This window comes from Galeopterus variegatus, unplaced genomic scaffold (assembly GCF_000696425.1).
Source record: "Galeopterus variegatus unplaced genomic scaffold, G_variegatus-3.0.2 Scaffold1339, whole genome shotgun sequence".
NCBI lineage: Eukaryota > Metazoa > Chordata > Mammalia > Dermoptera > Cynocephalidae > Galeopterus > Galeopterus variegatus.
Genome location: NW_007727450.1, coordinates 358,625 through 371,378, shown reverse-complemented (window position 1 = coordinate 371,378; position 12,754 = coordinate 358,625). Strand labels below are relative to the sequence as shown.

General features: G+C 35.2%; 1 protein-coding gene across 1 annotated transcript; it reads right to left on the bottom strand.

Moving 5' to 3' along the window:
* Positions 1 to 776: 776 nt before the first annotated feature.
* SATL1 (spermidine/spermine N1-acetyl transferase-like 1) lies at positions 777 to 11,539 on the bottom strand. The gene is made up of 6 exons (XM_008576369.1): positions 11,234 to 11,539; positions 8,149 to 8,200; positions 2,804 to 2,884; positions 2,297 to 2,398; positions 1,663 to 1,703; positions 777 to 1,043 (listed from the first exon to the last, which is right to left on the bottom strand). The coding sequence occupies exons 1-6, from the start codon at positions 11,537 to 11,539 to the stop codon at positions 873 to 875; spliced, it is 753 nt and encodes a 250-aa protein (XP_008574591.1). The 3' UTR covers positions 777 to 872.
* Between the last annotated feature and the right edge of the window lie 1,215 nt (positions 11,540 to 12,754).

Sequence of the window (12,754 nt, the reverse complement as noted above, 5' to 3'; positions counted from 1 at the left end):
TCTCTATATTCCCTTGCACTTGGTATTTATAGATATGATAACCCACACAATTTATTATAATTAGTATTTTCTCACAGACAAGTTCTTTGCGGGTATGGCTGAATCATGTTTGTGTAGCTTCTATGCCCATAAAATTCCTGATAACCAGTAGGAACTCATAGTCTGCCATGCTGGTTGCAGCACAGGATATCAAAAATAATTATAATTCTATACTAGGGAGGAGAGAACCATCTACAAATACATTGTTGTATGCGGTATCTGTCCTTACATAAGTACAACCAAACAGCTGTAGATATTCAAAGTTGGAGTGTAGTTCTGGAGCAGTGTCAAGGAGGCAGTGGTACTTAAGCTGTTCAAGGTGGGGAAGCAATTCACTTGTTAGTTTTCCACAAGTAAGGTCTTCAGAATTTAGCTTCAGTACTTAAAATGAATTTTTTTAAAGCCTCAGATCTGTTTACATTCAAACACACTCATATTTTATCAAATGTAAGACACATCATATATGTTTAAGAAAAAAAAAATGCTCCCAGTTGATCATTGTACTTAACTTCAAATATGTTAAAATGTGAAAAAAAAGAATTTTAAATTTAATGAAATATGGTAGATAAAATATAAATAGCCCAAAGCCAAGTATAAGTGATTTTTGAATTATCTGCTCTTTTGGATTATCAGCACTGCTACTAGCCATTAGTATATTAGTTTGGATAATGGAGAGTTGACTGGATCCGCAAAATCTGTTTCAAAGTAAAAGATCTCAAACAAGAATGTTATGATCACTTGCTGTATTGTTCAGCATTCAAAGTCAAACTACTGTTGGACTCAGGTGACATTCAAATGGAGCCTATGTTGGGATGAGTTGTTACAAGCCTCTTTCATTCTTCGCCTGCCATGTCCATGAGTTCTTTTCTGTTAAACCTAAATAGATGCCAACCCTCCTCAGAGGAAAGGTCTAAAGCCCCACGACGAGTGTAGTAGTCAATAGAAACCTGGTTCCAAACGACAACAAGAAAGTGCATGCAGTTACATTGGCTTCTGATGGCTATCTGTTTAAAAACAAGCAAAGATTACTTTTATTTGAAAGTGTAGTCTTCATTAACACATTTATTGAAGATTTACTATGTGTGCGTTGTATTTCCAAATAATAATACAATGGTTGTCTTTTGGACTTCTCTATAGCTGTAAAAAGAAAAAAGTCCCAACTCTTATGAGCTCTAAAACACCTCTCTTTAAAAGTCCAAAACTGATTGGCAAAGTCTTTATTCTACAGAAAAAGCTTACCTAAAAGAACACATTAACTTATACTATATTTCCAAATACAAAAGGATCTTGCTTTTATACTATTCTCATATTTATACTGTGGTACTGTTGTATGGGTAAAAGTGCTTTCTAATCTCTCTCATGGTTACATATGCTTGATAACAAAAAAGATGTATAGTGTGGTTTTGGATTATATATAAATCAATTTTTAATTAAGTATAACTCATAAAACCTATATGATTGATTTGCAAATCCAGTTTAATTTGGATAAAAATTTGAAGTATATTTTGGAGTTATGTTCAAATGGTAAGATTAATTATCTAATTTATGCCCTGTTAAATAACATTTGATGAACAAAAGGATAAAGTTAAAGTATAGAATGTTAGTACTAATTGTAATACATACCTGACTTAGCCTTTTCAGCATTTCAGCTCCAATACCTAGACCTTTTAAATAGATAATGCAAAATGAAAACTGTAAGTTGAAAAGTTCCACTTAACTATTTATTTGCTTTAGTTTAAAAGAAATAAAATATAAAACACTGTATTTGGTTATTATACATTCTAATAGCTTGTGTTGAAACACAACTCATGAATGTTTTTCATGTCTCTTTTTCCTAATTGGAATGTGATACCAAGGGTAATAGAAAATAGTTTGGGTTCATATCAAAAATCAATGAAAAAGAAATGAGTTTCTCTCACTATTGTCTTATAACAGGGTATATTTTTTATCTGTTTCTACTCAAAGCCAACCTAAAATGTAAAAGCACTTTTTTAAAGATAAAAATATAGCTATGATAGCTTGGCATATTTATACCTTGATGGGAACTAGTAAGAAAATGGTTTTTTTAATCTGGAATTGAGTCTTCACCACATTCAAGGATTACTAGGATAGTGACCCACTCATGAAACAGAAATGAGTTACATAAACTAACTTAAACACCATATTTATAAGCCCTATCTATACCCCTTAAATTAAAATATGCCACTTGTATTTTCAAAGTATTTTGAAGTACTTTTTAGTTTATTTGTAGTTTTACCTCTGTAAGCTTGTATGACATAAAAGTCCTCCAGGTAAAGTAACTTGCCAATCCAGGGATCATATGTAAAGTAGTACATGGCAAATCCAGCGGTCACTTTGCCTAGGAAGAAGGAAAAGAGGATACGAAGAGGTTAATGCTTTGAATCTTAGAAAGTTTTTCCTCCAAAATTGAATATCTTTGGTGTTCGTGTGTTTACGTATTATAGTAATAAATGCTCACTGGACAAAATAACAATATAGAAATGTGTATATAGGTTTAAATCTCTTATACTACAACCTTTAAGAGATAAGCCATCTTTTTACAGTGTGGCATATGTTCTTCCAAAAAAATTTTAATGCATATACAAATATAAGCACATACAACACATTTTTATAAAGCAAAACTGAGTTTACAGACATATACTCTCCTCTGCTTAATAGTAATTATATGCAATGTAACTGTACTTTGTTTTCAGGATAGAGAAAATATACTCAAGATTAATTGGAGAAGAAAGATTCACTTTACCTGATGGTTTTTGTTGATTGTGTACTTCTGCAATCAGGCAGTAGAAAAGAGGATTGTCCCCAAAGCCATCCCTGAGTAAATCTGAAATATCAATTCACATACAATGTGTCAGAAAATTTTCAGCAGAAAGGGGAAGATAGCAGAGTAGAAAGCACCAGGAATTCATCTCTTCTCCTGGACATCAATTATACTGGTAGGAACTGTCTAAAGTGAATATTTTGGAACTGTGGAGTTTATTTGAATACTTGCAATTTCCAGGAGACAGACAATTTTCCTGGCTGGAAAATTGCAGTTAATTTAGGTCAAATTCAGTGCAGTGGTGGCTACCCAGCCTTCATCCCCCCAGTCTTGTGGCAGGCAGCTGTAGGAACAGCAACCTGTATTTTTGGAACAATTTGCTGGAACCAGGGTGGGCAATAAAGAGTGTTTACTCAAAATATCAGAGTCCTGTGTTCTGTGTACTGTTGCTCTGATTGCTGAGGTGAGGGTTGAATGTTGGCCGCCATTGTTTCAACCCACACCAGCTGAAGTGGCTTCCAGGAGATTTAAAGGAGCTATCCCTGTTTTATTGAACATTTGGAAAATAAAAATAAAAACATGCAGGGGAATTTAGAAAGCTGTTGTGCATGACCAGGGAAAGGTACAGGCTCAGAATAGACTGGACAACACATTAAGCTTTCATCTCAGGTTCATCCCTAACACAGAGATACCTACAACCATAAAAAAAAAAAAAAAAAATCAGAAAATCCTTGGGAAGGGGGAGAATCTGATTTCCAGAGTTACCAAATCATAAGATTCAAATATCCAGTTTTCAACAACAAAATCACAAAGAAACAAACGATGACCCATTCAAAGGAAAAAAAAAAAAAAACAAACAGAAAACATACCTAAGGAAACCCGCATTCTTTCTCCCTGTTCTTCAAATCCAGTTCCAATGTCACCAGATGTTAGACTTACTAGACAAAGAGTTTAAAGCAACTATCTTAAAGATGTTCAAAGAGCTAAAGGAAGACATGCACAAATATAGGAAAAAGACGTGTGAACAAAATGATAACATAAATGAAAAGAGAAATTATAAAAAAGAAACTTTCCCCAAAATTCTGAAGATGAAAAATACAATAACTGAAATGAAAAATGCACTGGAGGGGTTCAAAAGCAGATTTCAGCAAGCAGAAGAAAGAATCTGTGGACTGAAAGATAGGACAAGTGAAATTATTGAGTCTGAAAAACAGAAAAAAGATGAAGTGAACTAAGTCATCTGTGGAACACCATCATCATCAAGCAGTGCAACTTACACATTTTTGGGACTCCCAGAAGGAGAAGAGGGAAAGAAAGAGGAGGAAAGAATATTTGAAAAAATAAAAGCTGAAAACTTCTCAAATTTTATGCAAGACATGAATCAATAATTCCAGAAGCTCAATAAACTGGAAGTAGGATAAACCCAAAGAAATCCACACCAAGATGCACTGTAATCAAAATGTCCAAAGCCAAAGACAGAGAATCTTAAAGTAGCAAAAGGGAAGCAACTTGTCTCATATAGAGGGATCCAATTAGATTATCACCCAGTTTCTCATCAAAAATCTTGAAGGCCAAAAAGCAGTGGATTGATATTTTTAAAGTGCTGGGGATAAAATAAGTATCAAGAATTTTGTATCCACCAAAACTGTCTTTCGAAAATGAGGGAGAAGTTAAGGCATTCCTATACTGTCCCCACTCAAAAAAAAGGCAAAAATTAATTACTACTAAACTTGCCAAAATGAAGCTAGCCAATAACTTGAAGCTGTATGAAGAAATATTTATGGTAAACATAAATACATGGGAAATTTTAAGAGGTAGTACTGTAATTTTGTTTGTAACTCCAGTTTTTATTTTCTACATTGTTTAAAATACAAATGCATAAAAATAATTATTAATGTAAGTTACTTGGCACATAACTGTAATCTGTTATCAGTAACAGAAAGGGAGGAGAGAAATGTATGGAAGAAGAGTTTTTCTATCAAAGTTAAGTTGGTTTAAATTCAAACTAGATTGTTATAACTGTCAAATATTACCCCCTAGGTAACCACAAAGAAAATATCTATAGAATATACACATAAGGAAGTGAGAAGAGAATGAAAATATTTCACTACAAAAATCAAGAAAACATGAAAGAAGGTAGAAATGGAGGAAATGGGGGACAAGAAAAAGCTATAAGACATTTAGAAAATAAAAATGGCATGGGTTAGTACCTCCTTATCAGTAATTACATTAAATGTAAGTGGATTAAACACTCCAATCAAAACACAGAGATTAGCAGAATGGATTTCTTAAAAATGACCCAACTATATGCTGTCTACAGGTGACACACTTTGGATCCAAAGGCACACATAGGTTAAAGATGAATTGATGGGAAAAAACATTTCATGCCTTACTAATAGTAAAAGAGTAGTAATAAAGAGTAAATAGTAAAATAGTAACCAAAAAAGAGCTGGGGTGGCTATACTAATGTTAGACAAAATAGGCTTTAGGAAAAAACTTTTCTAAAAGACAAAGTAGGACATTATGTAATGATAAAAGTGGCGATTCATCAAGATATAGTATTTATAAACATATGCAGTGAATATCACAGCTTCAAAATATAAGAAGCAAATATTAACAGATCTAAAGGGGGAAGTACACAGTAATATGATAATGGTAGGAGACTTCAATACTCTATTTTAAATAATGTATAGAACAACCAGAGAGACCTAACCAACATATAGAACACTCTACCTGACAACAACAGAATACTCATTTTTCTCAAATGCACATGGAACTTTCTTCAGGATAAACTATATGTTAAGTCACAAACCAAGTTTTAATAAATTTTAAAAGACTAAAATTGTGCACAGTAACCTTTCCAATCACAACAGAATAAAACTAGAAATCAACAGGACAAATAGGTGGAAATTAAACAACACCCTCATAAACAATAAGTGAGTCAAAGAAGAAACCACAAGGGAAATGTGAATATACTTAGAGATGAATGAAAATGAAAATACAATAAACAAAAGTGTATGGGACACAATGAAAGCAATGCTCAGAGGGAAATTTATAGCTGTAAATGCCTACATAAAAAAACCCTCAAATAATATTCTTAACTTTATGCCTTCGGGAACTAAAAAAAAGAAGTGCAAACTAAGCTCAAAGTTTGCAGAAGGAAAGTAATAACAAAAATTAGAGCAGAGATAAAATAGAAAGTAGAGAAACACGGAGAAAAATCAATAAATCCAATAGTTGGTTATTTGAAAAGATCAACAAAATTGATAGCTAGGCTGACAAAGAAAAAAAGAATATGTAAATAATTAAAATCAGAAATGAAAGTGGGGGCATTACTACCAGCCTTGTAGCAGTTAAAAAGGATTATTAGAAAATACTATGAATTATATACAAAAATATAGATCACCTAGAAGAAATGGACATAGTCCTTGAAACATACAAATTACCTAAAACTACTCAGGAAGAAATAGAAAATCTCAACAAACCTATAAGAGTTTGAATCAGTAATCAAACATCTCCCAATAAAGAAAAGTAAGGAACCAAATGGCCCCACCAGTGAATTCTACCAAACATTTACAGAAGAATTAACACCAAAATTTTTCAAACTCTTCCAAAAAAATTGAAAAGGAGGGAATACTTCCTAACTTATCATGTGAAGCCAGAATTACTCTGATACCAAAGACAGTAAAAGACATGAGAAGGAAAGAAAATTACAGATCAATATTCCTTGTTAATATATATGCAAAAAGACTCAACAAAATATTAGCAAATTGAACCCAATAGCATATTAAAAGAATTATTCACTATGACCAAGTGTTATTTATCCTAGGAATGTAATGGTGGTTCATCACAAGAAAATCAGTGTAATACATCACATAAAAGAACAGAGGGGGAAAGCACCACATGGTCATCTCAGTCGATGCAGAAAAGTTCTCTCACAAAGATGCAACACTCTTTCATGATAAAAGCTTTCATAAAACTAGGAATACAGGGAAATTCTTCAACATGCTACAGTATACATAGGAAAAAATCCACATCATACTCAATGGTGAATGACTGGAAACATTTCTGTCTAAGATCTGGAACAAGACAAAGATGCCCACCTTCACAACTACTATTTAACATTGTACTGGACGTTATAGCCAGGGCTATTACAAAATAAAAAGAAATAAAAGCCATCCAGATTAGAAAGGAAGAGGTAAAACTATTTGCAGATGACATGATACTATATATTAAAAGTCCCAAAGAGTCCAAAAGAAAGCTACTAGAGCCAATAAGTGAATTCACCAAAGTTGCAGGGTACAAGATCAATGAAGAAAAATTGGTTGTGTTTCTATACACCAGCAATGAACAAATCAAAAACTAAATTAGTAAAACAGTTCTATTTACAGTAGCCCCTAAAAGAATTAAACCCTAGGAATAAATCTAATCAAGGAGGTAAAAAGTACTGCTTTCACAGAGTGTCCATTACTTTCAACTTTGTATTTCTTACTATATCTTTTAGACCAACAAAATTACTACTTAGTTAACATTTTGGTGGTGTTAATTATCAAGTGTAAGAACATATGAGTCATCACATGAGATGACTGATCCATGACCCATGCAGTACAGGGTTCTATTTCTGACCCAGGCACTAAGATTGATTTGTTAGCGCATGGCACAAAAGACCCCACAAAACATCCTGACTTCCTTCTGCATCTGTCACCCACCCAGCCTTATAGTAAAACCATTTATGTCCTTGGTAGAGTGTTCTCAGTTTATGACATGCATTCTGAAGTATTCAACTTCAAGGAGTTATCCTTCATCATAGTCTTCTAGCCTCTGACATATGTAATTTTATACACTTTAATCATCTCTTTTCTTGTTCTTCATATTTGCTGCCTAAAAAATTCTAATTCATCATAAATCACTAACCTATCCCATTGATATTGCTGGTTATCAAAATGTAGTCAATATTTTGAGAATATTTTAAATCATTTTGCTTTTATCCATTTCATCCTTTCAAGCTACTACCAACATACTGGGTGTTACACTTTTTTGACCAATAACATTTCTCATTCTACATTTTGAGAACCATTAAAATCTATTGAAGCTGTAAAGGTATAGGAGCTGTTAAATATTAATTTCTTACTAAAAAATGGGGAAAATATAAAACAGCGGAGCACTGACAAAGCTATCAAATTTATATCCTATATATGTAGATACTATTAATAGCATTATCTTTATGTACCAAGAACAGCAGCTTCCATATTCCCATGTACAAGTAGTACTGTATGCGTACATTCATGTTTTCTTCATTGTTCTGAAAATATCACAAAACATCTTACCTGTTGCTGTTAACTTCACAGCATCTAGCATGTTTTCACAAGCAGCCAATTCCTGTCAAAGTAGAGAAAACTTTCAGTTTATGACTTAGTAATGAATTCTTAAAATGATAATAATCATGAAGTTTTTATTGAACATTTATTGACATATGATATCCTGGGCAGTGTTAAAAGTGAGTCAGACATCAGACTTAATCCCAGTTGTCTAGAAACTTAAAATATAAAATAGCAATGCAACAAAACATGCATATGTATGTATGTATAGAGAGTGCATAGCTTAAATTCTGTGTTTCTCTGTTGATTTGTTGCGTAGGTGACCTGTCCAATGCTGAGAGAGAGGTGTTCAGGTACTGAACTATTATTGTATTGGGGCCTAGCTCTTTCTTTAGGTCTAATAGTGTTTGCCTTATATATCTGGTGCTCTGGTGTGGACTGCATATATATTTATGATTGTTATGCCTTCTTGCTGGATAGATCCCTTTATCATTATATAATGGCCTTCTTTGTCTCCTTTTAGGCATTGCAGTACCTGACTTCAAATTATACTATACAAAGCTATAGTAACCAAAGCAACATGGTACTGACATAAAAACAGACATTCAGACCAGTGGAACAGGATAGAGAACCCAGAAATCAATGCACAAACCTACAGCCAACTCATCTTTTACAAAGGCAACAAGAACATACATTGGGGAAAAGACAGCTTCAATAAATGGTGCTGGGAAAAGTGAACATCCATATGTAGAAGAATGAAACTAGACCCATATCTCTCACCATATAACAAAATCAACTCAAGATGGATTAAAGACTTTAAAGTAACACCAAAACTATAAAACTCCTAAAAGAAAACATAGCAGAAACACTTCAGGAAGTAGGATTGGGCAAAGACTTTAAGAATAAGACCCCAAAAGCACAGGCAACAAAGGAAAAAATAAATGGATTATATCAAACTGAAAAGCTTCTGTACAGCAAAAGAAACAACAGAGCAAAAATACAACCTAAAGAATAGGAGAAAATGTTTGCAAACTAAGCATCCAACAAGGGATTAAAATTCAGAATGTAAAAGGAACTCAAACAACTTAACAATTAAAAAAAAGAAGTAAAACTTTAAAAAAAACTTACAAAAAAAAGTTTTACTAAAAAGTTTTTTTTTTTTTAAAAAAAAAAGGTAAAAAAAAAAAAGTAAAAACGGGCAAACTAGCTGAATAAGCATTTCTCAAGGGAAGATGTACAAATGGCCAACAGACACACGAAAAAATGCTTAATATCAGTAAGCAGCAGGGAAATGCGAATTAAAACCACACTGAGATATCTTCTCACCCCAGTTAGACTGGCTATTATAAAAATAACAGAGAATAACAAATGCTGGTGAGGATGTGGTGAAAGGGGAGCCCTCCTATGCTTTTGGTGGGACTGTAAATTCGTGCAGCTGTTATGGAATACAGTACGGAGTTTCCTCAAGCAACTACAGATAGAACTGCCATACGATCCAGTAATCCCACTACTGGGTATATACCCAAAGGAATGGAAGTCATCATGTCGAAGGGATACCTGCACTCCCATGTTTGTTGCAGCTCTATTTACAGTAGCCAAGAGCTAGAACCAACCTAAATGTCCATTGACAGATGACTGAATAAGGAAAATGTGGTATATATACACAATGGAATACTACTCTGCCATAAAAAAAAAAAAAAAAGAAATTCTCCCACTAGCACCAACATGGATGAACCTAGAGAAAATTATGTTAAGTGAAATAAGCCAGGCACAGAAAGAGAAATACCACATGTCCTCACTCATAAGTGGGAGCAAAAAAAAAAAAAAAAAAAAAAGAAATTCTCCCACTAGCACCAACATGGATGAACCTAGAGCAAATTATGTTAAGTGAAATAAGCCAGGCACAGAAAGAGAAATACCACATGTCCTCACTCATAAGTGGGAGCAAAAAAAAAAAAAAAAAAAAAGAAAAAAGGAAGGAAGGAAGGTTTCTAACCTTTAATACACCCAGAAACTAGGAAATGATGTGGGAACTTATGGGAATGTAATAGAATAGAAGCCATGGAGGGATAGGTCTCAGTTCTTACAGATCTGCAGCCGGGCCTAGCATCACTTCGGTAGATGGACTTCACTGGAAAATTCTGAGTATTTTATTTTGGCCACTAAAACACATTCTGCAATCAAAGGGAACACAAACTTGGCCTGGTTTAGATAAGATTTAGATATGTTAGTGAGTAGATGGTCACATTTTCATTACAGAGTTCCTTTATAAGGTTTCCATATCTATAATCTGTGCCTTCCTTGTTCTAGCCACATATTTACTCCATGAAGAATCTGGGCTACTGCTTTTATATGGGTCTTTACATGGAATTGTTTAGATTGTGCGTCACATAAATGATTGCCTTCAGTGCCTCAGAACTTCAATACAGTAAGTATGGCTATTAGATTGCCCCCAATACTCAACTGGAATGATTTCCAGCAAAGACATTAAAATAGACATTGAAACGAAAAATTTTTAACCCAGCTCCTTGGACACCTAGAGATTGTCTGTGGGATCAATGAACTGTCTGAAATTGTATAGAAAATTTGTTTTTTGTGAATATTGTTTTCCGGGCAATCATCAGATTCTACAAGTAGGTGTGTTCTTAGAAGCAACAAGATTTCTTACCCCCAAATCATAGCCATTAACACCTGAAATTCTATCATTGGCAAGTCATTCATTTGAGTTAAGCATTCCTTTTGTTTCTTTTAAAATTAAAATTTCCCCAGGAGGGAACACCTTCAGTCCCTAAATTTTTCATGAATTGGTTCCCCCATGACTTTTTGAGCCCCTTACTATATGCCAAGCAATTTACGTGTAATAGTTTTATGTTACTGAATCATCACAACAACCTTTTGAGATAGATAGTACTATAATCTTGATTTTTGGATGTAGAAAATGAAGATTAGAGAGGTTAAGTAATTTCCAGAAGGTTATATACACAGGTCAGAATTAGTAGAGCCCGGATTCAAACCTAGTCTATGCTTCCCTTACTCTCTTTAAGCCCTGCACTAATGCCATGAAGCTCCACGGAATAAGGAGAGACAGGCTTACTTTAATCAGGCGCAGAATTTCTGGGCAGTCTTGAGCCTCCGCAGGTCTTATTCGGAAAGAATTCATGCTTGGTTGCCTTGTGCCTGATTGGCCCCTTCCTGGTTGGCTTACACCTGATTGGCTCAACCTTGATTGACTTGGGTCTGGATGACTTCTGCCTAAGTGGCTCCTGCTTGGTTGGCTCCAGCCTGATTGACTCATGCCTGATTGCCATATGCTTGGTTGGTTCAGAACTACTTGGCTTACGCCTGGTTGGCTCATGCCTGGTTGGCTCATGCTTGGTTGGTTCATGCCCAGTTGATTCATGCCTGGTTGGCTGAGGATGGGTTGGCTGAGGACTGATTGGCAGATGATAGGTTGGCAGATGACTGGTTGGCTTAGTGGCTAAGTTTCTTGATAGAACAGGATCCCTTAACTATAGTGCTGTGGTAGGAGGCTGTCGGCTGTTTTCAGTTTTTCTCAACTTGATTAGCTCTTCGAGACACCCCTCTGTCAAGGTGGGAACTGGAAAAAGAAAGGACTACCTAAGGAAGGTTAGGATGTCTCCGATTTGCTAGAGTTGACTTCACCAGCAATCACAGCTGTAAGCTTGGCAGCTGGGTTTCAGGTTGTCGTCTGGCCTTTCCCTGCCAACAGGCCAGAAGTAAAGGGAAGAAGAAAATGACTCTGGGGGAGCATTACTACCTTATACCCCCCTTGCACAGTCACTGTGTCATTGTGCCGAAGTCACAATGCTGTTATCTACGCGCTTACGTGCTCCCTCATGAGTGAGGGAGGGGCGGAGCAGGGCCCCCTTGAGCACCACTTTATTTTCTCCTCTTTAAGAACTTGAGAGTGAATCAAGAGGCTGGAAAGAGTCTCAGACCTTATGCTGGGCACTCCTCCTAAGAGTGCCTGCTGTTTTAAACAACCAATTCAAAGACACTTGCCCAGTCCCTCCCCCATTTCCTCACATCCCAGTCCTCAAATAATTCACTTCCTGTTTTCTGTCCCGATTTTCACTTGCACTAGCAACTGCAGTACTTAAAAGAGTTGTCCCGATGGGGTACTCAAGTCCCGAATGCAGAAAATATTTCTTTAAAAATAATTAACAGCAACTACAGCTATCATTTATTGAGTTCTTTTATGACGTAGGCTCAGCGGGAAGCACTTACATTTTCCCATTCAATTCCATAGCAGCCCCATTACCCCCAATTCTGAGGAAACTGACTCAAAATATTTGGTAACCTGCCCAAGACCTCATAACAGTTGGCAGGGAGCCTACATTTTGACCCAGGTATATTCAACTCCCTTTCCAGGCTTTTTACCATCACATTGTCCTGCCTTTAAACACATTCTACTCATTCTCCACCCCCACATCTGTTAGGTCAGGCATTTTGTCCTTTCACCTCCTTAACCCCCTCAGAATTCCTTCTCCCATCATTTTATCTGCTGGCTCATTTCCTCAACTATATATTGTGTAACTAGTGCTAATTTTGTTTTAGATGGAGTGTCTTTTACTGTTTAAATATACCCGAGAAC

Excerpts from the sequence above, each read along its gene's own strand:
- SATL1 (XM_008576369.1), bottom strand. The coding sequence starts at position 11,539 with ATGAATCAACTGGGCATGAACCAACCAAGCATGAGCCAACCAGGCATG. Across the intron at positions 8,201-11,233 it reads AAATTCTGCGCCTGATTAAA|GAATTGGCTGCTTGTGAAAA; the intron begins GTAAGCCTGTCT and ends CTACTTTGACAG. Across the intron at positions 1,044-1,662 it reads TGCTGAAAAGGCTAAGTCAG|ATAGCCATCAGAAGCCAATG; the intron begins GTATGTATTACA and ends GTTTTTAAACAG.